Source organism: Macrosteles quadrilineatus, unplaced genomic scaffold (assembly GCF_028750875.1).
Source record: "Macrosteles quadrilineatus isolate MER2022 unplaced genomic scaffold, UCM_ALF_1.0 Scaffold_8__2_contigs__length_117827958, whole genome shotgun sequence".
NCBI lineage: Eukaryota > Metazoa > Arthropoda > Insecta > Hemiptera > Cicadellidae > Macrosteles > Macrosteles quadrilineatus.
Genome location: NW_026542601.1, coordinates 105,351,156 through 105,375,065, shown reverse-complemented (window position 1 = coordinate 105,375,065; position 23,910 = coordinate 105,351,156). Strand labels below are relative to the sequence as shown.

The 23,910-nt window shown below is 32.2% G+C and overlaps 1 protein-coding gene across 3 annotated transcripts in view; it reads right to left on the bottom strand.

The window, feature by feature from the left end:
• The window catches only part of LOC129001520 (M-phase phosphoprotein 6-like), a 30,812-nt gene extending 7,295 nt beyond the window's left edge, over window positions 1-23,517 (bottom strand). Inside the window, exon 1 of one of the 3 annotated variants that reach the window (XM_054428843.1) lies at window positions 23,446-23,517. In XM_054428843.1, the coding sequence (XP_054284818.1) occupies window positions 23,446-23,502 (57 nt within the window). In that variant the 5' untranslated portion in view covers window positions 23,503-23,517. Of the gene's footprint in view, window positions 1-1,771; window positions 1,849-2,338; window positions 2,413-23,445 lie in introns of those variants that run through there. The other 2 variants (XM_054428844.1, XM_054428842.1) reach the window with 2 other exon arrangements.
• Window positions 23,518-23,910: the final 393 nt, after the last annotated feature.

Below are 23,910 nucleotides of genomic sequence, written 5' to 3'. Positions count from 1 at the left end.
TGTTTATGAAGATTAGATTAAGGTATCTGCAATCCTAAAATACTACGGAAAGGAAGGGAAACAGGTCCGCGATGTAGGAAGTGGTGAAGGCGAGTTGTTTGGAGTGTGGGATCTGTTTATGACGATTAGATTTAGGTATCTACAACCTTAAAATGTTATGGGAAGAGAGGGAAACAGATCCGCGACGTAGGAAGAGGTGAAAGAAGTAGTAAGGTGAGCAGTGTGGAGTGTGGGAGCTGGAAACCTTTTGTTGCTGTTTTAATGTATCTGCAATGCTGAAATGCCATGAAAAGGGATGGAAGCATGCCCACGACATGGGAAATGGTGAAATAAGTAGTAAAGGCTAGCAGTACGGAGTGTGAGAATGTTTGTGGCAATTAGATTAACGCATCTAAAATACTAAAATGCTATGGAAAGTGATGAATACAGGTCCACGACGTAGGAAGTAGTAAAGTATGAGCATCAGCATAGTGTGAGATCCGTCTGTGGCAGTTAGATTAATGTATCTTCAATACTAAAATGCTATGAGAAGGGAAGGAAACAGGCCCCACGACGTAGGAAGTGGTGAAGGAAGTTAGTAAAGGCTGGCAGTGCAGAGTGGGGGAACCGTTTGGGCAGATAGATAAATTAATCTGTAATACTTAAATGCTATGAGAAAGGAAGGAAACAGGTCTATGACGTATTAAATGGTGAAGTAAGTAGTAAGGCTAACAGTGCAGAGTGTGGGAACTGTCTTTGGCAATTACATTAATGTATGTGCAATCCTAAAATGCTATGGGAAGAGAGGGAAACAGGTCCACGACGTAGGGTGGGGTGAAGGAAGTAGTAAAGGTGAGCAGTGTTGAGTTTGGTAATGGATTAATGTATCTGCAATGCTAAAATGCTACGGGAAGAGACTGTAGACTGTAGAATGATCACAAAGCACGAATCGATACATTTTTTCGATACATGCAATCGTTTACAATCGAAATTTACAACTGAGTTGACAACAGCTGGTTTTTACTCCATAGTGGCTAAAAACGATTTTTACTCTCTAAATATTAAAAATGCTACTTTAGACTCGCAACGCATGCATTAAAAACTACTGTTTTTACTGCAGTATGACAAAAACAATAATAATATGAACCCTTGATGACTCCGCTCAATTTTGTGGATGCCTCTGCGAACGCCACCTAGTTAACTTAAAGTTACGATACGTATTTCACTTTTATGTTTGGTCAGTTAACTGAAAGGTTTCTTACCTGTATTAAAGCTATCAAAATAAAGTGTGGCTTAGCTTATTGTTTAGCATTCTTGGATTTGGGAATAAAGTGTGTGTGTATTTTAATATCCACAAAAATATGAGGGTCTTGGACCGCTTTCCTAAAATTTCTAGTTCTATACTGGAACCCTAAAAATATAGGCCTATCTCGAGTGTAAGCCTACACCAAAACAAATTATCAGAGATGTACGATATTGTGGTTTCATGCAGTAAAATCCATGTAAATGTTAGGAGCCATTACTATTTTACTCTCCATTTGGTTAGATAGCCTATTACCAGTAATGTAAAGGATAGGCCTACTAAAGACAGTCTATATCTTCCACATCAACACTGATTGACATAAAGTATTGCCCTTGTGTCATTGTGTGAAAAAAACTAGATGGTCGAGTCTATGAAACTTAAAATGTAAGTTAGGACCTTAATAGCCTAGTTGGACAAAAACCCTTAACTTAGGTTATATTTCTTGGATGAGGACAATTGCCTCTATGGATCAAGCATTCATATCCCTACCCCGGCTAAAACATTGATGTTTATAGATTTTTGTCTGCTCTCTGTACTGCAACAGCACAATTCAGTCATAGAAAACATCGATATTTCAATACTTGGCCAAAAACATCGACTATTAATGCTCATCCCTCTAGTCAACTAGTAGGATAGGCCTAGCCTAGCTCAAAACAGGCTGCAATTGCTAGCTTTCACTTTGGCTTTTCTTTACCCAAAGGCTTAATCTTGGATGTAGGGATTTTTTACATGAAATTACAACGCGTAAATATCAGAGAAAGACGGCCGTGAAGATAGCTATCACCAGCTGTCATCCCTCCAAAGTTTCCCCCTCCACCAGACATTTGAGTTTACCCCTACGAAGTAGTCAGTGCTTTGCACAAGTAGACCTCCGAATCCCGTACTTTATATTTTCTAAAACTCTAAGCTTTAAGGGTTATAACCTATTTAATTATAAGAATTACTTTGTAATTATTAAAATGCATTAATAAAATAATATAAAAACATAAATATAAGTAATCTTGACTGGTGGTAAAAACTACGCAATAATGTGATCAATAAGAAATATGTATTTACCTTGGACCTATTTAAACTGAACCAAATTTTATTATTGATTATATAAAGAAACATGATTGCTCTTAATAAGGTATGAAAATTGAAAAAAAGAGTAGGACCTTAGTGAAAAGGGCGCTGAAACCAGAAAAATGGTAAAATAATTTGACAAGATTACTATTTTTCTTATCATGACCCCGATTGATTGCACCAAATTTTATTACTGATTATACTAGTATAGATGATTAATTTTAATAAAAAAATATGATAATTGAAATTAAAGTGCAGGATGTTGGCGAAAATGGCGTCGAAAACCACGAAAACGGTCAAATAATGTGACAAATTCACAAATTCTTCGTACCATGACCTTGATTGATTGCACCATATTTTATTACTGATTGTACAAGTAAATATGGTTGCTTTTAATAATAAAATATAATTATTGAAATAAAAGTGTAGGATGTTGGCGTAAAATGGCACCAAAGTAATGAAAATGGTTAAGAAATGTTATACATTTAAGATTTTTTCTTACAATGACCCCGAATGATTGCACCAAATTTTATTACTGATTGTACAAGTATATATGATTGCTTTTAATAATAAAATATTATAATTGAAATAAAAGTGTAGGATGTTGGCGTAAAATGGCAACAAAGTCACGAAAATGGTTAAATAATGTTATACATTTAAAAATTTTTCTAACCATGACCCCGAATGATTGCACCAAATTTTATTACTGATTGTACAAGTATATATGGTCGCTTTTAATAATAAAATATAATAATTGAAATAAAAGTGTAGGATGTTGGCGTAAAATGGCACCAAAACCACGAAAATGGTCAAATAATGTGACACATTCACAAATTATTTTTACCATTACCCCGAATGATTGCACCAAATTTTATTATTGATTGTACTAGTATAGATGATTGCTTTTAATAATAAAATATAATAATTGAAATAAAAGTGTAGGATGTTGGCGTAAAATGGCAACAAAGTCACGAAAATAGTTAAATTAAATGTTATACATTTAAGATTTTTTCTAACCATGACCCCGAATGATTGCACCAAATTTTATTACTGATTGTACAAGTATATATGGTTGCTTTTAATAATAAAATATAATAATTGAAATAAAAGTGTAGGATGTTGGCGTAAAATGGCAACAAAGTCACGAAAATAGTTAAATTAAATGTTATACATTTAAGATTTTTTCTAACCATGACCCCGAATGATTGCACCAAATTTTATTACTGATTGTACAAGTATATATGGTTGCTTTTAATAATAAAATATAATAATTGAAATAAAAGTGTAGGATGTTGGCGTAAAATGGCACCGAAACCACGAAAATGGTCAAATAATGTGACACATTCACAAATTATGTTTACCATTACCCCGAATGATTGCACCAAATTTTATTACTGATTGTACAAGTATATATGATTGCTTTTAATAATAAAATATTATAATTGAAATAAAAGTGTAGGATGTTGGCGTAAAATGGCACCAAAACCACGAAAATGGTCAAATAATGTGACACATTCACAAATTATTTTTACCATTACCCCGAATGATTGCACCAAATTTTATTATTGATTGTACTAGTATAGATGATTGCTTTTAATAATAAAATATAATAATTGAAATAAAAGTGTAGGATGTTGGCGTAAAATGGCAACAAAGTCACGAAAATAGTTAAATTAAATGTTATACATTTAAGATTTTTTCTAACCATGACCCCGAATGATTGCACCAAATTTTATTACTGATTGTACAAGTATATATGGTTGCTTTTAATAATAAAATATAATAATTGAAATAAAAGTGTAGGATGTTGGCGTAAAATGGCACCGAAACCACGAAAATGGTCAAATAATGTGACACATTCACAAATTATTTTTACCATTACCCCGAATGATTGCACAAATTTTATTACTGATTGTACAAGTATATATGGTTGCTTTTAATAATAAAATATAATAATTGAAATAAAATTGTAGGATGTTGGCGTAAAATGGCAACAAAGTCACGAAAATAGTTAAATTAAATGTTATACATTTAAGATTTTTTCTAACCATGACCCCGAATGATTGCACCAAATTTTATTACTGATTGTACAAGTATATATGGTTGCTTTTAATAATAAAATATAATAATTGAAATAAAAGTGTAGGATGTTGGCGTAAAATGGCACCAAAGTAATGAAAATGGTTAAGAAATGTTATACATTTAAGATTTTTTCTTACAATGACCCCGAATGATTGCACCAAATTTTATTACTGATTGTACAAGTATATATGATTGCTTTTAATAATAAAATATTATAATTGAAATAAAAGTGTAGGATGTTGGCGTAAAATGGCAACAAAGTCACGAAAATGGTTAAATAATGTTATACATTTAAAAATTTTTCTAACCATGACCCCGAATGATTGCACCAAATTTTATTACTGATTGTACAAGTATATATGGTTGCTTTTAATAATAAAATATAACAATTGAAATAAAAGTGTAGGATGTTGGCGTAAAATGGCACCAAAACCACGAAAATGGTCAAATAATGTGACACATTCAAAAATTATTTTTACCATTACCCCGAATGATTGCACCAAATTTTATTATTGATTGTACTAGTATAGATGATTGCTTTTAATAATAAAATATAATAATTGAAATAAAAGTGTAGGATGTTGGCGTAAAATGGCAACAAAGTCACGAAAATAGTTAAATTAAATGTTATACATTTAAGATTTTTTCTAACCATGACCCCGAATGATTGCACCAAATTTTATTACTGATTGTACAAGTATATATGGTTGCTTTTAATAATAAAATATAATAATTGAAATAAAAGTGTAGGATGTTGGCGTAAAATGGCAACAAAGTCACGAAAATAGTTAAATTAAATGTTATACATTTAAGATTTTTTCTAACCATGACCCCGAATGATTGCACCAAATTTTATTACTGATTGTACAAGTATATATGGTTGCTTTTAATAATAAAATATAATAATTGAAATAAAAGTGTAGGATGTTGGCGTAAAATGGCACCGAAACCACGAAAATGGTCAAATAATGTGACACATTCACAAATTATTTTTACCATTACCCCGAATGATTGCACCAAATTTTATTATTGATTGTACTAGTATAGACGATTGCTTTTAATAATAAAATATAATAATTGAAATAAAAATGTAGGATGTTGGCGTAAAATGGCAACAAAGTCACGAAAATAGTTAAATTAAATGTTATACATTTAAGATTTTTTCTAACCATGACCCCGAATGATTGCACCAAATTTTATTACTGATTGTACAAGTATATATGGTTGCTTTTAATAATAAAATATAATAATTGAAATAAAAGTGTAGGATGTTGGCGTAAAATGGCACCGAAACCACGAAAATGGTCAAATAATGTGACACATTCACAAATTATTTTTACCATTACCCCGAATGATTGCACCAAATTTTATTATTGATTGTACTAGTATAGATGATTGCTTTCAATAATAAAATATAATAATTGAAATAAAAGTGTAGGATGTTGGCGTAAAATGGCACCGAAACCACGAAAATGGTCAAATAATGTGACACATTCACAAATTATTTTTACCATGACCTTGATTGATTGCACCATATTTTATTACTGATTGTACAAGTATATATGGTTGCTTTTAATAATAAAATATAATAATTGAAATAAAAGTGTAGGATGTTGGCGTAAAATGGCACCAAAGTAATGAAAATGGTTAAGAAATGTTATACATTTAAGATTTTTTCTTACAATGACCCCGAATGATTGCACCAAATTTTATTACTGATTGTACAAGTATATATGATTGCTTTTAACAATAAAATATTATAATTGAAATAAAAGTGTAGGATGTTGGCGTAAAATGGCAACAAAGTCACGAAAATGGTTAAATAATGTTATACATTTAAAAATTTTTCTAACCATGACCCCGAATGATTGCACCAAATTTTATTACTGATTGTACAAGTATATATGGTTGCTTTTAATAATAAAATATAACAATTGAAATAAAAGTGTAGGATGTTGGCGTAAAATGGCACCGAAACCACGAAAATGGTCAAATAATGTGACACATTCACAAATTATTTTTACCATTACCCCGAATGATTGCACCAAATTTTATTACTGATTGTACAAGTATATATGGTTGCTTTTAATAATAAAATATAATAATTGAAATAAAATTGTAGGATGTTGGCGTAAAATGGCAACAAAACCACGTAAATGGTTAAATAATGTTATACATTTAAGATTTATTCTTACCATGACCCCGAATGATTGCACCAAATTTTATTACTGATTATACTAGTATATATGGTTGCTTTTAATAATAAAATATAATAATTGAAATAAAAGTGTAGGATGTTGGCGTAAAATGGCACCAAAACTACGAAAATGGTCAAATAATGCGACACATTTACAAATTATTTTTACCATGACCTTGATTGATTGCACCAAATTTTATTAATGATTATACTTGTATAAATGATTGCTTTGAATTAAAAAAAAAAAAATATAAATATATGCTGCGGGGTGGGGACCGCGTCATGTTGCATATTTTTTTAAATGCAACAGAACCCTGCATTACAGCCCAAAAGCATTTTTCAAATTACACATTTATCAATTAATTTTTTTTAAACAAAATTATAGAGATTGGTTGAAATTCATTAATTAATTCAAATAATTTTTTGAGATTGTAATTTTGTTTAATGCTTTTGAGCTGCCCTCTGCATTATGTGCTTCTGCGGGATATTTACCAATATTTACATTTTCTTTGCTGTTATATCATTATTTCATCATCGAGTGGTGATGTTGCAGCATCTGAAACATAACTAAAGTATCTTTGATTATAATATACTATTTGTAAAAATCTAATGAAATAAGGTGTTTTTATAAGTATACACAGTTAAATTATTGTTTTCTTAATACAGTCTGTCAGAATGAATTATTATTGTATTCCGTGATACTTCGGACCATGACCAACAGGCGGCTGGTAGCCCTGCTGAACACAGGGCCGTCGATGCTCTGTCCCTGCATGGTGCATAGCCCCAAGAGCACGGAGTCTTAACAGACCATGTGAATTAATCCCTTTTCAAAAAATTTGGGATTATAATTTGTTCTAACTATCAAACCTAAATAAAGATATAACATGTGTTTGTAAAAGTAAGTATGTACAACACCGGGGACTTTTAATGAGGCAGACCCCCTATCGTACTGCCAAGCACCTGATATGAAACTAAACCATACCTACCAATAGGCTATCATGAATTGCTGGTTTCTTTTATTGAACCAGCCAAAGCTGTAGCATTAGTCATGAAATAAATAGGAAATTATTAAGAAATCAAATGATAAGCCCAAGGCACTTAAATTGTTCCTAAAGAGATTTTATGTATCGTCGTTGATGATGTCATCTCAATGATCGCAGAATATGCATAAATACGTAGTTCTTCCTTTCATATTGAATCTGTTATGCTATTATCCGATTTATTATCTTACTATTTCACCATCAACACCACTACAGCCCGGTTGCTTGGGTGTTGTGGTCTTGTTTGCAACACTGCAATTTGACTAATTAATAAGATGACTATGTTTGTGTAAATACGCAGTTCTTTCTTTCGTCGTGAATCCATATTGCTGTTGTCCGATTTATTATAAAACTATTACACCATCAACACCACTACAGCCCGGTCGCTTGGGTGTTATGGTTGTATTGGATATGTTGCAAATACATTAACCTATATCTTTCATTCGTTTCCGCTATGTGTTTCGTCCTCTAGTTTGCAAAATATGCATAAATATGTCGTACTTCTTCTTTTCAAAACTTCATAAGATAGTTTACATTCCATACACTCGTAATGCACCCATCTCCCACATTTGTTGCATTGGCACCACTGATTTCGACGAGCATCATAACCTTTTCCACAAGCAATGCAAATATTTTCTACATTCAAGGATTTTCTTAAACTTTTTTCTTGTAGGTACTTGCGAAAATCTATACTGGTAATGTCGGCTGTAATATCAACAATACGGTTACTTTTACTCAGTTCTTCAACGTAATAAACGACGTATACTCCACAGCTATGTCGATCTTTTTGTAAAGGGTATTTCACATCTATGTAACTTAGTTCATCTACGTTTATTGTCTCTTTAGTAGTTAGTTTGTTTCTAATTCTAAGAAATTCCTTAATCTTTTCACATTTTGTTCTATTTCTTGTCTTGTTATTGTCCATTGGGTCCATGTGAGTGATTTTCTTGTTTTTAAAGTCTATAACGTACAAAGAAAAATGGCGAGTTGTGTTGTATGGTATGAACACCATGCTTAATCTCTTAAAATCAGTCATTATTGGTTTGAAAACCGCTGTATATTTTGGTCTCCCTTCTTGAAGTACAAATGTGGCCTCTCCCACTGAGAAACAAAACTGCCCATCCTTGACAAACAAAGCGTTGCAATAATCTACTATCGTGGATGTTAACCAGTTGGTGCCTGATAGGGATGCGAAATCAATTTGGTATATTCGTTCTAAAAACTTTCCCATGTTTTTGTTTTTTATATGTCCTACAAACATTTTTTCGACAACTTCCTTACTTCTTAAATCCAATTTGTTTGTGTCTGGTAGATAGTGTTGTACCGAATCAATCAAGCCGTTACTCATTGTAGTTTTCAAAAGTCCTGTTTCCGGATTTCTTAATGTTTCCAAGCAGTTTTTCCGAAATTCACTAATATCTGTTTCTTCTATAGTTGCTTTACATATCAATCCATTTTCAACAATTTTCAACATGTAATAGAGTACAAATACTCCACAATTGTAGTCATCCCTTTGTTTAGGATACGATATTGAATCAGATTCGTCAGTCCAATTTGTCAGATCAATTTTCTTATCGGTTTTCGTTATAGAATTAATACTCTCGAACAGTTTCAAAATTTTTTGTAGGACATTCACATTCGTAACAATTTTGTTTTGCAAAGAATCGAAATGGTAAACTTTTTTCTCTTCTAGATTTGCTGCAATCAGACACCAATGGGAATCAATCATGGACGTTGAATATGGCATTAGATAATACGTGCTGTTTACTAACTTCTCAACTTCAATGAAACTCGTGTCATAAATTTTATCTCCTTTCACTATTCTCGTTCCAATATCAAAAGTCACATAAGTGTATTTAAAGTTAGCACGTGTTGGCAGCATGTTTTCAGCTACGGCGTCCATTACCGCTCCTGTTACCCAGTTGCATTCTCTTAGCGATTCATAATCTTCTAACTGCAGTTCCAGTCGTAGTGGTCCATAGTGCCTAATTTTAAATTCTGTTGTTTTTTCTCCTGCTTTTTTGCATGCCTTAGAACCTGCCTTAGAATCTTCGATGTTAGTATCGTGTTTTGTAGTTTCAGTATCTGTACACAAAATCATTATTTCCTTGCTTTCTACATTCTTTTCATCGATTACTGCATTATTGATAACATTCAAATTCGTGCACTTAGGGAAGTAAGTAGTTTTTTTAATTTTCTTTTTCATCCATTTTTCTTCTACGTCTTCGTCAAATCCACTGATGATAGAAGATCTGCTGTCTATTTCGTCCATTGCCAATTTACGTTTAACCGTTTTATTTCTTTTTTTCTTGTTGCAAGCGGCCATCGGTATATTCAAATACATTTCCTTACATGTTGACATGATCCTTTCTTTAAGTTTTTCAATGAATCTTCCGACTTTAAGGTTGGTTAGTCCTTATAAAATGCTCTCCTTGACTATTTTGAACCAGCCTTCTACGGGGGCGTTACTGAACCGTGTGATGTCACAAGTCTCTTGATGTGAACGTCGTATGGCAAATCCTGACCACATAGGTGCATAAGTCATGTATTTAACTAAGAAGAGGTTCCAAAACTTTTCGCAGAATAGGTCGTTTTTGTTCAATTCATTCGTAGAGTCTGTAACGAAACCGTTGTCAATCTCATTGTCCATTTCATTTAAGTTGTGATTAAATTCTTCTTCGATAGCTTTCCCAATTCTATAAAACGGGCTGGATTTGTAAATGCTCTGTTGGTTATCTAACGTACTGAAGTCTGCCGTTGAGTCTTTTCCTGTTTTTTCTAACATATCTAATGGCAACTCATATCCTTCAAACATCGATTTAGCCGTTAACAATTCCCTGTTTATGTTCCTGCTTTTTGTAATGACAATTAATCCTTTTACCTTTAATTTAAATTCTTCAAATGTCTTACAAGTTATTAACGAAGCAATACATCGCAGATAAAACTTCTTCGCGTCTTTTGTCATACCTAATCCAGCCAAATCTCCTGAAGCCATGTGCATAAAATGGCTGCAACACAAATGTACTGTTACTATTCCCTTAATTTTGAAGTCGGGCCTGGTGCACATTTTGTATATTTTTGTTAGATACGTGACTACTGACATCCTGTTCCACGCCAATATAACTGCCGGCAAAAGTGCTGTGCTGAAGTCGATGACAATATGTGTAAATATCGATCTTTTGACAAAATTCTTTTTCTGAAAGTGTACAAATTGCATGAAAAAAGATGTTATCGAAGCTACGTCATGTCTACAACTGATGAAATCTAGTATTGGCAACAGTTTTCCTGAAATGTTAACACATCCTGAATAGTAATATACCGTTTTCTTGTCTTTGTTCAAAGGTCTCACAACAGATCCTGTACTATCAATGTGCAAAACGCATCTTCTTGCACCTGATCCTAAACACGCAAGAAGAGTTTTTATTTGGATTTTGCTAAATAAGTATGCATGTAAAGGTTCGCCGACATTTTGTATGATCATCTCATCGTCATTGTCGTCGATATTCTCGTTGCACGCAATATTTCTTTCGTTTCTTCCTACATCTCTGTCCTCTCTGAAGCGCAATAACAAATCTATACCATCGTCGTTGAACTTATCCATCATCTTGGCTGCTTCTGCTCTCGCTTGTCTCAAAACGTCTAGTGATCTAATATCTAATAAATTTCCTGAAAGAACTGTTTTCGCGTCAGCTTTTAATATTTTTTCGCTTCTATACGCTAGAGCCTTTTTCGTTGTTAGTACTTGTTTGGCTACGCTTCTTTCCAAACCACTGAGCCGTGATGACAACATTCCTTTGTGTTTCAGTTTTCCGTTAGCAGATATGCTCAATTTAGTGCCACCACTTGTTGGTGTCAAATCAAACCTAAATTGTCTGCAGCTGTCATGTTTGCATTGGCCGTAGTAGACTATAGCAGGTTCACCTTGTTTTACTTGTGAATTTCGCCTATGGGTTTTAAAATTTATCAGGCAGATTTTGAAAACTGGAGCTGCTACGAGCTTAATCAATTCTCTGATCATAAACCATGAATAGGTCCCTTCCTTACTTTTCACTTTACTCCAGTCCTCCGTTGTAATCCAAAACTCCCAAAATGCAATATCATGATCGTTGTCTTGTCCTTCATTTTGTATCGTTGTTCTGCGTTCATCCTCGTGTTCATGCGTCTTTCCACTTTCGTTTTTAGTTCCTACTTCCACATCGAAAGGGTCTAATTCCATAATTGAAGGTCCTTTACTATTGTCAATCAGTGGACTAAGTTCATGTGTTACATTGCTATAGGAATTTCCTTGGGACGGACGATGCTTTTGATTTTCCACATAACATTCTTCACTACCAATTGAATCAACCACCGGCACCACATCATTTCCGTATTCAATGCTATTCTCGATGGTTTGTTGCCCTTCGTATCTCTGTTCACTCAGTAGTAAGTTATTAGATTCGCCTGTTTCTATGTGCCTATTCGTATGCTGAAAGTTGTCTTGGTCGTTTTCTTGTTTCCCAACTATTATTTGATTTTCTTGTATTTCAACTTTTCCCCTCCCTTCCTTGAACGCCTTACAACCCTGGTTGATTTCTATCCCTTCAATACATGACATTTGATTTTCACTCTCATTGTTCGGAAACTTCCTGTCAGCGTCCACAACAGTTTTCATGTGTTGAGTCCATATGTATTTTGTCCGTCTGAAAGTTTTTTTATTTCTTGGCACTTTCAATATCTTACAGATGTCTACGAACAGAGGGGACTTATACGGTTCCAAATCAGTCATTGGTTTATTATAATTTCCTTCTTTCTTCAACTCCTCGATAACTGTCAAGATCTGTTCAATTGTGGGGGTCCTCTCGGTTACATTTTGTTTCTTTGTCATCTTAAAAATCCTGTTGCAATCCCGTGTTGTAATGGCTTTGACATCTAGTGAATTCCTACTACTATCGTTACCTACATTGGTTACCTTATCACAAGGTCCTGGGTTGGTTTCGATCCCACTAATCACTAGTAGCATCATGACGACCAACCCGTACCAAACGGCCGACTCTGATAGCGTGTCACCTGGAACATTATATCATTACTATCAGCCAGTGACATCTCGTGAAAAAGTCCGCGAAATTTAAATTAATTTAAAATTTTCTATTGATCTGAGTTAAGTTGGAAATTGTCCTTTTTTACGTGAAATTAATCAACTTATCAGTTAGGCTTGCTGCTACAGGGAGGGTAATATTTTTTTTCATATTAATAGATTAGGATAACATAATTCAATTTGCCATGTTTTATTTGAATATGATCCATAAACATGCTATCTACAATAGTTGACATGTTCTCCCTATAAATAACATGTTAATGTAAAATTTTTGGGATTTTCTACGTAAACAGTAACCTAACAAAAACACTTCATGATACTAGAGTATTTGTATGTAAGCTCTTCAAAATGGTTTGAAAAGAAATAAGAAAATTGTATGTTTTGAAGGTCAACAAGAAAAAAAATGTTTGTTGTGAAATGTTAATACTATAGTTAAGTAAGAAATAAATGTATTTTCAAAATTTTATCAAAATATGTTAATAAACAAGCAAACTACATAAGTTGACTTATTCTCCATATAACTAATTTACATTGAAGATTAAAATTGATTTTTTTTATTTTCTCCGTAGCAATTAGGCGCATAATACCGCTTCAATATACTAAATTATTTGTTTTTTAAGCTTTACAAAATGGTTTGGAAAGAAATTCTGATACTTTGTGTAAAGCCGTCCATAAACCCCCGTTCCAAAACTCCAATCATGCTGGTTCGCTAACTCGTTATAATAAATGTGGGTTTACACGTTTGTACAAAATTTGATAAAAATCGGATAATATTTGCTCGGGTTATTGTGCTAACGGACAAACACAAACATCCACACACACACACACACATAATATGGTACTATACTAACCTACTAACTATACTACTATACTAACTTATGGTACTATGGTTTATTTTTTATTAAAACATATTATGTATTAATAAGAAATAAACCATAGTACCCTTATTTAAATATTTTAAATGACTAATGCATTTAGACTCTTAGGTCATGTTCACAGTCACAATATTAAAAATCCCCCCGTCGCATCAAACCTGCAGACTAAGCGAATTTCCATTTCCCTGAATGGATTTACACTAAAATGTCTCCTTAAAAATATCACATCTATTCCCTATTTAAATAGAATCAGTTTAAAACATACGTAGGTTTGCTGCAACAGGGAGGGTAAAAGTGTTTTTATGTAAAATGTTAATAGTTAGTAAGAAATAAAAACATTTTCAAAATTTGGGCCAAATATGTTAATAAACAAGCTATCTACAACAGTTTACTTATTCTCCATAAGAATAACATGGGAATTGTAAATTTAAAATTTTTTGGAATTTTCTCCATAACCATTAGGCGCATTATAACGCTCCAATATAAAAAAATATTTGTTTTTTTAAGCTCTAAAAAGTAATTTAGAAAGAAATTGCAAAATTGTTTTGTTTTTTGGGTCAAAAATGGGAAAACCCCATTTTTACCCCATAAAAGCCCCATAAACCCCCGTTTCAATGGTCCGATCATGCTGGTTAGCGAACTCGTTCGAATAAACGTATGTTTACACGTTTGTACCAAATTTCATCAAAACCGGATCATTTCTGCTCGAGTTATCGTGCTAACGGACACATGAATAAATAAATAAATGTATAGGCCTACATGCATTTGAACGGATGGTGTTTTTGGTCTCTAAGAACCTCAAAACGAAAAAGTAAATCGGTCCCTGGTCCAGGTCTTACCATGAGTACTACGGTAATAGCTTATTCCCTATAGGAGAAATTCGCTAATATTCCCTATATGGGAAATTCGCTAATATTAAAAAATGTACTATGGTTTTTTTATTTAATAATATTAATTACTGTAGCCCTACATGTGAACAATATCCTTTGTGTTTGTGGTGAACATATATAAAATAGCCTTCAAATAAAATTGTAGTACGAGTACCTACAGCAATTCTCATCTCTACACTCGAAAACGCACATTTTTCTTCTCATAACTTGCACACAATAATTTGACGATTTCCCTGTCTACGGTTAGAACGGTGGAAAATACACCTATGGTCAATGGTAAATAGTCAATGGTAAAGTTCAACTATTTCATTGACGCTAGTTTCACTAATGTAATTTGTTATTCTTCATGTACCCTACCGTACTAATAAATAACAGTAAGCCTACTACAAATTATTCTAGTAGGGCTTAATAGAAATAGGAATGAATGAAAACAAACTTGCTAGAAACCAACGTGAAAGCCTGTTTCAAAGTTGAGGTTAAACAAAAATACTGATAGCTAGCAACACCATACTATGGAAATAAACTGATCATTTACCTGAGACAAGCATACCGGATCGCTTCAGTCGTCCCCGGGCTCGGAAGCGTCCTATCCTTGCACGCCAAACTTGCAAGTCGATACCCATTTCTAACAGCAAGCTTTTCAAGTTCAACACACAGCAGTCTCAACAGAGAGTGGAGAGTGGTGAGGGTGAGATCGAGATGTTGATGGTCGTTGGCCGTTGCCGAAGACGAAGAAGGCAGTGGCGCGGCGGCGCTGAAGACATCTGCGCATCACGTGACTTTCCTCAGCGATGGAACTGTCACTGTCACACTAGTTGGGGAGACAGTAGTTGTACAGTTTTCGGTTGTCGATACGTTTCTGGTTGTTCGTTGTCGTTCGTTGTTGTTGGTTAGGCTATTCGTTGTTGTTTGTTGTTTTTCTTTGTTCTTTTAATAGTTAATACTTATTTAATACTTAATTGTTATTTAATAGTTAATAGTTATGGAGCGGTTTAGTCCCGTTTTTTGTCAACACGAATTGATTGGGGACAGCATGTTTTTGAGATTTGCCAAGAAGTACTCTGGTTGTGGCACAGGTATGTTGTTATTTTAGCGGATTTAGGTACTCGTTAAACCTGATTTAATTTGAGATTAAATTTGAGATTTAATTGAAAATCAATCCAGGCAAATGGAAATTAGCTTAGACTGCATGTATGCTGCTTTGGGGTATTTCGGAATTTTATTATTAATGTTTATTTGGTTATTGATTTGGTTTTATTCATTTAATTTATTAATTAAACGACTATTCAGAACTGATTTAAGATTATATCTCTAAAACTACATTTTTATTTTGAATAGTTAAAAATAAAAACGAGCATATAACAAATAGATTTTTAATTATTTTTAATTTGACTTTGTAAATTAATATAATAATTAGACCTAATGAAATAATGGTCAGATTTTATAAATAACTTAAACAACACTAACGTTTATCATTGGACTACTAAGTTTAATTTGTAGTACATTATTTAATTTAAATTCGTACTTCAGCTTCAGCAAACACACTAGCTTAAAATAAGGTTTCATTAAAAACTAACAGAAGATCCCAACCTTTAATTTCTTTTGATAGTTTGAACAGGCTCTTCGTTTCCTTAATAACATTACAGTACTTAAGAAGGTGATTTTAGAATTGTTCAAGGATGTTTTATCTATGTTCAAAATTAGGATGTGGTACACCCGGTCAGCCATTCCCTACAGATTGAGTAAAGTCATAATATTCCAAGTAAAATATAAAATGTAAGTCTCATTTATTGAAAAAATGGTGAGCCGAAGTCCACTAATTCACCTAAACGTGTTTTAAAATGTACAATCTGAAATTGATCCATGTAGTCCTATCAACAAAGAAAATAATGTACGTTTTACTTTCGAAATTTTGTTATGGTTACAACAATATCCATTTCAGTGTCAGGAAATTATGGAGAGTGGGGCCTGTGTAAAAGTGGCCAGGACACGAAAACACTTTGTAGCCGACTTCGAGGCTGCACCACGAGCAGAAAAGTCTGCGTGCTGATTGGCACAAATGACATAATTCAGATCAGTAAAACCAACGAGCAGCTGGTAATTTAAAAAATTCTTTAGCAATTAATAAATTTTATGATTATTCAGCTTATACAACTCAATTCGTATTACTAATTTCAATTTAAGGTTTGACTAATCTCCCAAGTTGGTTCTAAATTTTATGAAGTATAACCATAGAATTTTGTAATGCAAGAGTGCATGTCAATTTAATTGAATACATTAAACAAAAAATTCAGTCAAAACTTAGCCGACAGTATGTATTCCGTACCCTTGATATGAGGTGAAAAGGTGCAGTGCACCATTAACCGTTAGCATTAAGTTAAACTTAGCAATATATGTTTTCCAGTCCAGGAAATTAGGAAAAGTGAAACATAATATAACCAAAATTGCAAACATCCTGTCGAGAAAATCGGAGACGGTGGTTATTTGCACTATACCACCAATACCGAGGTTTGAAAACGGAGAACTCAACCAACGATACAGGATCAGCCGTTCAAAGTTGAACCAACATGTCTTGTCGTTGGAAAACAGTGAGTACTGATATATTTTGCTGCATTTCATAGGAATTAAAGAATTGACGTTGTCAATAACACATTTTTCTGTTTACATTGCAATTTCTTTAGGTCATTCTGTATAGCAATCGAAGATTTTACATGCCTTAATTTAAAGCTACGAAGAAAATACAACAATGAAAATGTGATAGAAATCTTTGTTGGCAATAAAGGTCAGCTTCTCTAAGTTTTATGGCGATGTTTTACGTAAATATAATAAACACACTCAGAGTCAGTTATTATGTATATTGTGGCATTCCTTGACGTTATACCATAACGTCCTACGTTCAATTGGAACTTTTGTACTGAAATGCACATTTAAGATAAATTTTATTGTTAATAGATAAAATAAAAGTTCTTGACCTGGACCATCTATTCATCAGACCAGATGGCAGTATGATGATGGATTGGTTTGAAAGGTAGGTTGTAAATACATAAAATATGACAAATTATGTGAACGTAGAAATTTAACAATTTCCATATAGGCTTTTTACTATTTGAACTAAAGTGAAGAAAATAACTTTACACTCAAGGACTGGGCTTAAGTGCAAGGCTATTGGCCCAAATATGTTTGATGTTTTGTTATAGTTCATATATGGCAAATCTTATTATGACACCTGATATTTTTATGAACAGCTTATGAGTATATCGTTTGTTTTTGTAGTTATTTCGTAACCAAAAACGCAACCCGAAAGGGTTCATAACACTTTTCCACCTCCATTCTAAAAAAGTTGAATACAAGAATATAAAAAGCAAAACAATGTAGATAATTGTTAAAAAATATGTAACATAACAATGTAGAGTAATAGTTAATTTAAATTTGGAACATGTAGCAATACTCTTATAATTCACAATAATTTATTTTGTAGAGTAATGGGATCCGGACATTGCCGTCGACCAGACATGGTTCACTGGAATGACAGAGGGATGGAGATTGTCGGCCAATTTCTGATGGACAGTTTGGCTTAGGCATAGACAAATAGAGTTACATATAGACCGACAGCAGTGCTGTGGTTAGATTAAGTTCTGGCGTCCACCGCCAGCAGTGTCGCCTTTATACGTAGAGCGTATACACATTAACTAAACAGTGATCCTAACGGTGGACGCAAGAACGTATGCTAACCACAATTACTTTAAGTGCCAATGGTTAATTATTTGTTTTCATAATAATTATTTACTTCATTACTAATGGTATAGGTTTGGCTGGCTGATAATAAAACCAGCAATTCATGTTATTGGTATGGTTTAGTTCCATAAGATCCTGTGCTTGGCTTTTTGAAAACTAATTAATTTGCATGGCAAAATTTACATGGTCTGTTGGACTCCGTGCTCTTGGGGCTATGCACCATGCAGGGACAGAGCATCGACGGCCCTGTGTTCAGCAGGGCTACCAGCCGCCTGTTGGTCATGGTCCGAAGTATCACGGAATACAATAATAATTCATTCTGACAGACTGTATTAAGAAAACAATAATTTAACTGTGTATACTTATAAAAACACCTTATTTCATTAGATTTTTACAAATAGTATATTATAATCAAAGATACTTTAGTTATGTTTCAGATGCTGCAACATCACCACTCGATGATGAAATAATGATATAACAGCAAAGAAAATGTAAATATTGGTAAATATCCCGCAGAAGCACATAATGCAGAGGGCAGCTCAAAAGCATTAAACAAAATTACAATCTCAAAAAATTATTTGAATGAATTAATGAATTTCAACCAATCTCTATAATTTTGTTTAAAGAAACTGAATTGATAAATGTGTAATTTGAAAAATGCTTTTGGGCTGTAATGCAGGGTTCTGTTGCATTTAAAAAAATATGCAACATGACGCGGTCCCCACCCCGCAGCATATATTTATATATATTTTTTAATTAAAAGCAATCATTTATACAAGTATAATCAGTAATAAAATTTGGTGCAATCAATCAAGGTCATGGTAAAAATAATTTGTAAATTTAATGTGTCGCATTATTTGACCATTTTCGTAGTTTTGGTGCCATTTTACGCCAACATCCTACACTTTCATTTCAATTATTATATTTTATTATTAAAAGCAACCATATATACTTGTACAATCAGTAATACAATTTGGTGCAATCATTCGGGGTAATGGTAAAAATAATTTGTGAATGTGTCACATTATTTGACCATTTTCGTGGTTTTGGTGCCATTTTACGCCAACATCCTACACTTTTATTTCAATTATAATATTTTATTATTAAAAGCAATCATATATACTTGTACAATCAGTAATAAAATTTGGTGCAATCATTCGGGGTAATGGTAAACATAATTTGTGAATGTGTCACATTATTTGACCATTTTCGTGGTTTCGGTGCCATTTTACGCCAACATCCTACACTTTTATTTCAATTATTATATTTTATTATTAAAAGCAACCATATATACTAGTATAATCAGTAATAAAATTTGGTGCAATCAATCTGGGTCATGGTAAGAAAAAATCTTAAAAGTATAACATTATTTGACCATTTTCGTGACTTTGGTGCCATTTTACGCCAACATCCTACACTTTTATTTCAATTATTATATTTTATTATTAAAAGCAACCATATATACTAGTATAATAAGTAATAAAATTTTGGTGCAATCATTCGGGGTCATGGTAAGAATAAATCTTAAATGTATAACATTATTTAACCATTTACGTGGTTTTGTTGCCATTTTACGCCAACATCCTACAATTTTATTTCAATTATTATATTTTATTATTAAAAGCAACCATATATACTTGTACAATCAGTAATAAAATTTGGTGCAATCATTCGGGGTAATGGTAAAAATAATTTGTGAATGTGTCACATTATTTGACCATTTTCGTGGTTTCGGTGCCATTTTACGCCAACATCCTACACTTTTATTCCTTTTATTATATTTTATTATTAAAAGCAACCATATATACTTGTACAATCAGTAATAAAATTTGGTGCAATCATTCGGGATCATGGTTAGAAAAAATCTTAAATGTATAACATTTAATTTAACTATTTTCGTGACTTTGTTGCCATTTTACGCCAACATCCTACATTTTTATTTCAATTATTATATTTTATTATTAAAAGCAATCGTCTATACTAGTACAATCAATAATAAAATTTGGTGCAATCATTCGGGGTAATGGTAAAAATAATTTGTGAATGTGTCACATTATTTGACCATTTTCGTGGTTTCGGTGCCATTTTACGCCAACATCCTACACTTTTATTTCAATTATTATATTTTATTATTAAAAGTAATCATCTATACTAGTAAAATCAATAATAAAATTTGGTGCAATCATTCGGGGTCATGGTTAGAAAAAATCTTAAATGTATAACATTTAATTTAACTATTTTCGTGACTTTGTTGCCATTTTACGCCAACATCCTACATTTTTATTTCAATTATTATATTTTATTATTAAAAGCAATCATCTATACTAGTACAATCAATAATAAAATTTGGTGCAATCATTCGGGGTAATGGTAAAAATAATTTGTGAATGTGTCACATTATTTGACCATTTTCGTGGTTTCGGTGCCATTTTACGCCAACATCCTACACTTTTATTTCAATTATTATATTTTATTATTAAAAGCAACCATATATACTAGTATAATCAGTAATAAAATTTGGTGCAATCAATCTGGGTCATGGTAAGAAAAAATCTTAAAAGTATAACATTATTTGACCATTTTCGTGACTTTGGTGCCATTTTACGCCAACATCCTACACTTTTATTTCAATTATTATATTTTATTATTAAAAGCAACCATATATACTAGTATAATCAGTAATAAAATTTGGTGCAATCATTCGGGGTCATGGTAAGAATAAATCTTAAATGTATAACATTATTTAACCATTTACGTGGTTTTGTTGCCATTTTACGCCAACATCCTACAATTTTATTTCAATTATTATATTTTATTATTAAAAGCAACCATATATACTTGTACAATCAGTAATAAAATTTGTGCAATCATTCGGGGTAATGGTAAAAATAATTTGTGAATGTGTCACATTATTTGACCATTTTCGTGGTTTCGGTGCCATTTTACGCCAACATCCTACACTTTTATTCCTTTTATTATATTTTATTATTAAAAGCAACCATATATACTTGTACAATCAGTAATAAAATTTGGTGCAATCATTCGGGGTCATGGTTAGAAAAAATCTTAAATGTATAACATTTAATTTAACTATTTTCGTGACTTTGTTGCCATTTTACGCCAACATCCTACATTTTTATTTCAATTATTATATTTTATTATTAAAAGCAATCGTCTATACTAGTACAATCAATAATAAAATTTGGTGCAATCATTCGGGGTAATGGTAAAAATAATTTGTGAATGTGTCACATTATTTGACCATTTTCGTGGTTTCGGTGCCATTTTACGCTAACATCCTACACTTTTATTTCAATTATTATATTTTATTATTAAAAGTAATCATCTATACTAGTAAAATCAAATATAAAATTTGGTGCAATCAATCTGGGTCATGGTAAGAAAAAATCTTAAATGTATAACATTATTTAACCATTTTCATGACTTTGGTGCCATTTTACGCCAACATCCTACAATTTTATTTCAATTATTATATGTTATTATTAAAAGCAACCATATATACTTGTACAATCAGTAATAAAATTTGGTGCAATCATTCGGGGTAATGGTAAAAATAATTTGTGAATGTGTCACATTATTTGACCGTTTTCGTGACTTTGGTGCCATTTTACGCCAACATCCTACACTTTTATTTCAATTATTATATTTTATTATTAAAAGCAACCATATATACTAGTATAATCAGTAATAAAATTTGGTGCAATCATTCGGGGTCATGGTAAGAAAAAATCTTAAATGTATAACATTATTTAACCATTTACGTGGTTTTGGTGCCATTTTACGCTAACATCCTACAATTTTATTTCAATTATTATATTTTATTATTAAAAGCAACCATATATACTTGTACAATCAGTAATAAAATTTGGTGCAATCTTTCGGGGTAATGGTAAAAATAATTTGTGAATGTGTCACATTATTTGACCGTTTTCGTGACTTTGGTGCCATTTTACGCCAACATCCTACACTTTTATTTCAATTATTATATTTTATTATTAAAAGCAATCATCTATACTTGTACAATCAGTAATAAAATTTGGTGCAATCAATCAAGGTCATGGTAAAAATAATTTGTAAATGTGGCACATTATTTGACCATTTTCGTGGTTTTGGTGCCATTTTACGCCAACATCCTACACTTTTATTTCAATTATTATATTTTATTATTAAAAGCAACCATATATACTTGTACAATCAGTAATAAAATTTGGTGCAATCATTCGGGGTAATGGTAAAAATAATTTGTGAATGTGTCACATTATTTGACCGTTTTCGTGACTTTGGTGCCATTTTACGCCAACATCCTACACTTTTATTTCAATTATTATATTTTATTATTAAAAGCAATCAATCATCTATACTTGTACAATCAGTAATAAAATTTGGTGCAATCAATCAAGGTCATGGTAAAAATAATTTGTAAATGTGGCACATTATTTGACCATTTTTGTGGTCTTGGTACCATTTTACGCAAACATCCTACACTTTTATTCCAATAATTATATTTTATTATTAAAAGCAATCACCTGTACAAGTACAATCAGTAATAACATTTGGTGCAATCAATCGGAGTCATGGTAAGAAAAAAATCTTGAATGTGAAATATTATTTGACCATTTGGTAGTTTTCGACACCATTTTCGCCAACATCTTATACTTTTATTCCAATTATTATGTTTTATTATTAAAAGCAGTCTTTATTCCAATTATTATGTTTTATTATTAAAAGCACTCATTTACACTAGTACAATCAGTAATCCAATTTTGTTCAATCAAACAGGGCCAAGGTAAGAAAATTATGAATGTTGGTCATAGTGTAATGAAATAATAAACCACTGTATTTGTGTTCTTTTGACAGCATTTTTTCCTAAAGATCCTTCACTTTTTAAATTTACATATTTTTTTATAAGAACAATCCTGTATACTTGTACAATGTGTAATAACAGTAGGTGCAATCAATCAGTAGCAAGGTGAGGTTAGTGGTCTATTCTCATAAATAACAGACTATCTATCTTGGGGCCAGGGTGAAGGAGTGGGGGAGCCGCCGCAACTGCTAGGCGACAGCTGGTGACAGCTAACTTCACGGCCGTCAGAGAAAGTGATATATTGTATAATAGAGTAAGTTCATTAGGCACTTCAGTTTTAGCAAAAGTTAAGGAACTTTAGGTTAACTTGTGGTGAGTCTTACCTTCATCTCCAAAATGCCTTTGGAGAGTTTTGTTTTATTCATTTCTCTGGCCGTCATTGTTGTTTTATCCAATTTAAATAAAAAAGAAACTGTTTTTAAAATTAACTTGCAAACTGTAAACTTAACCTAAACACTATGTCAAACGCATGCAATCATGCAATCAAGCAACGGGTCTGACTTAGGGGAGGTACAAATGAGGCATTTAGTTCAAAATTCCTCCGTGAACAGCGCTGTAGTAGAGAGCACTTTGGCAATAAAGGTTTACTAATCGCAAAAATACTTCTGTTCATAAAATAAAATTATAAATGCCTCAAATTCAATTTTACTATTTTTAATTATAAAATTAAACTATCATAACCTAACCGAACTAACCAAACTTGCTGATAAAGAAATAATATAACAAAAGTTTAGTAATCGGAAAAATAATTCTGTTTATTAAATAAAACTAGAAATTGCTCAATTAAA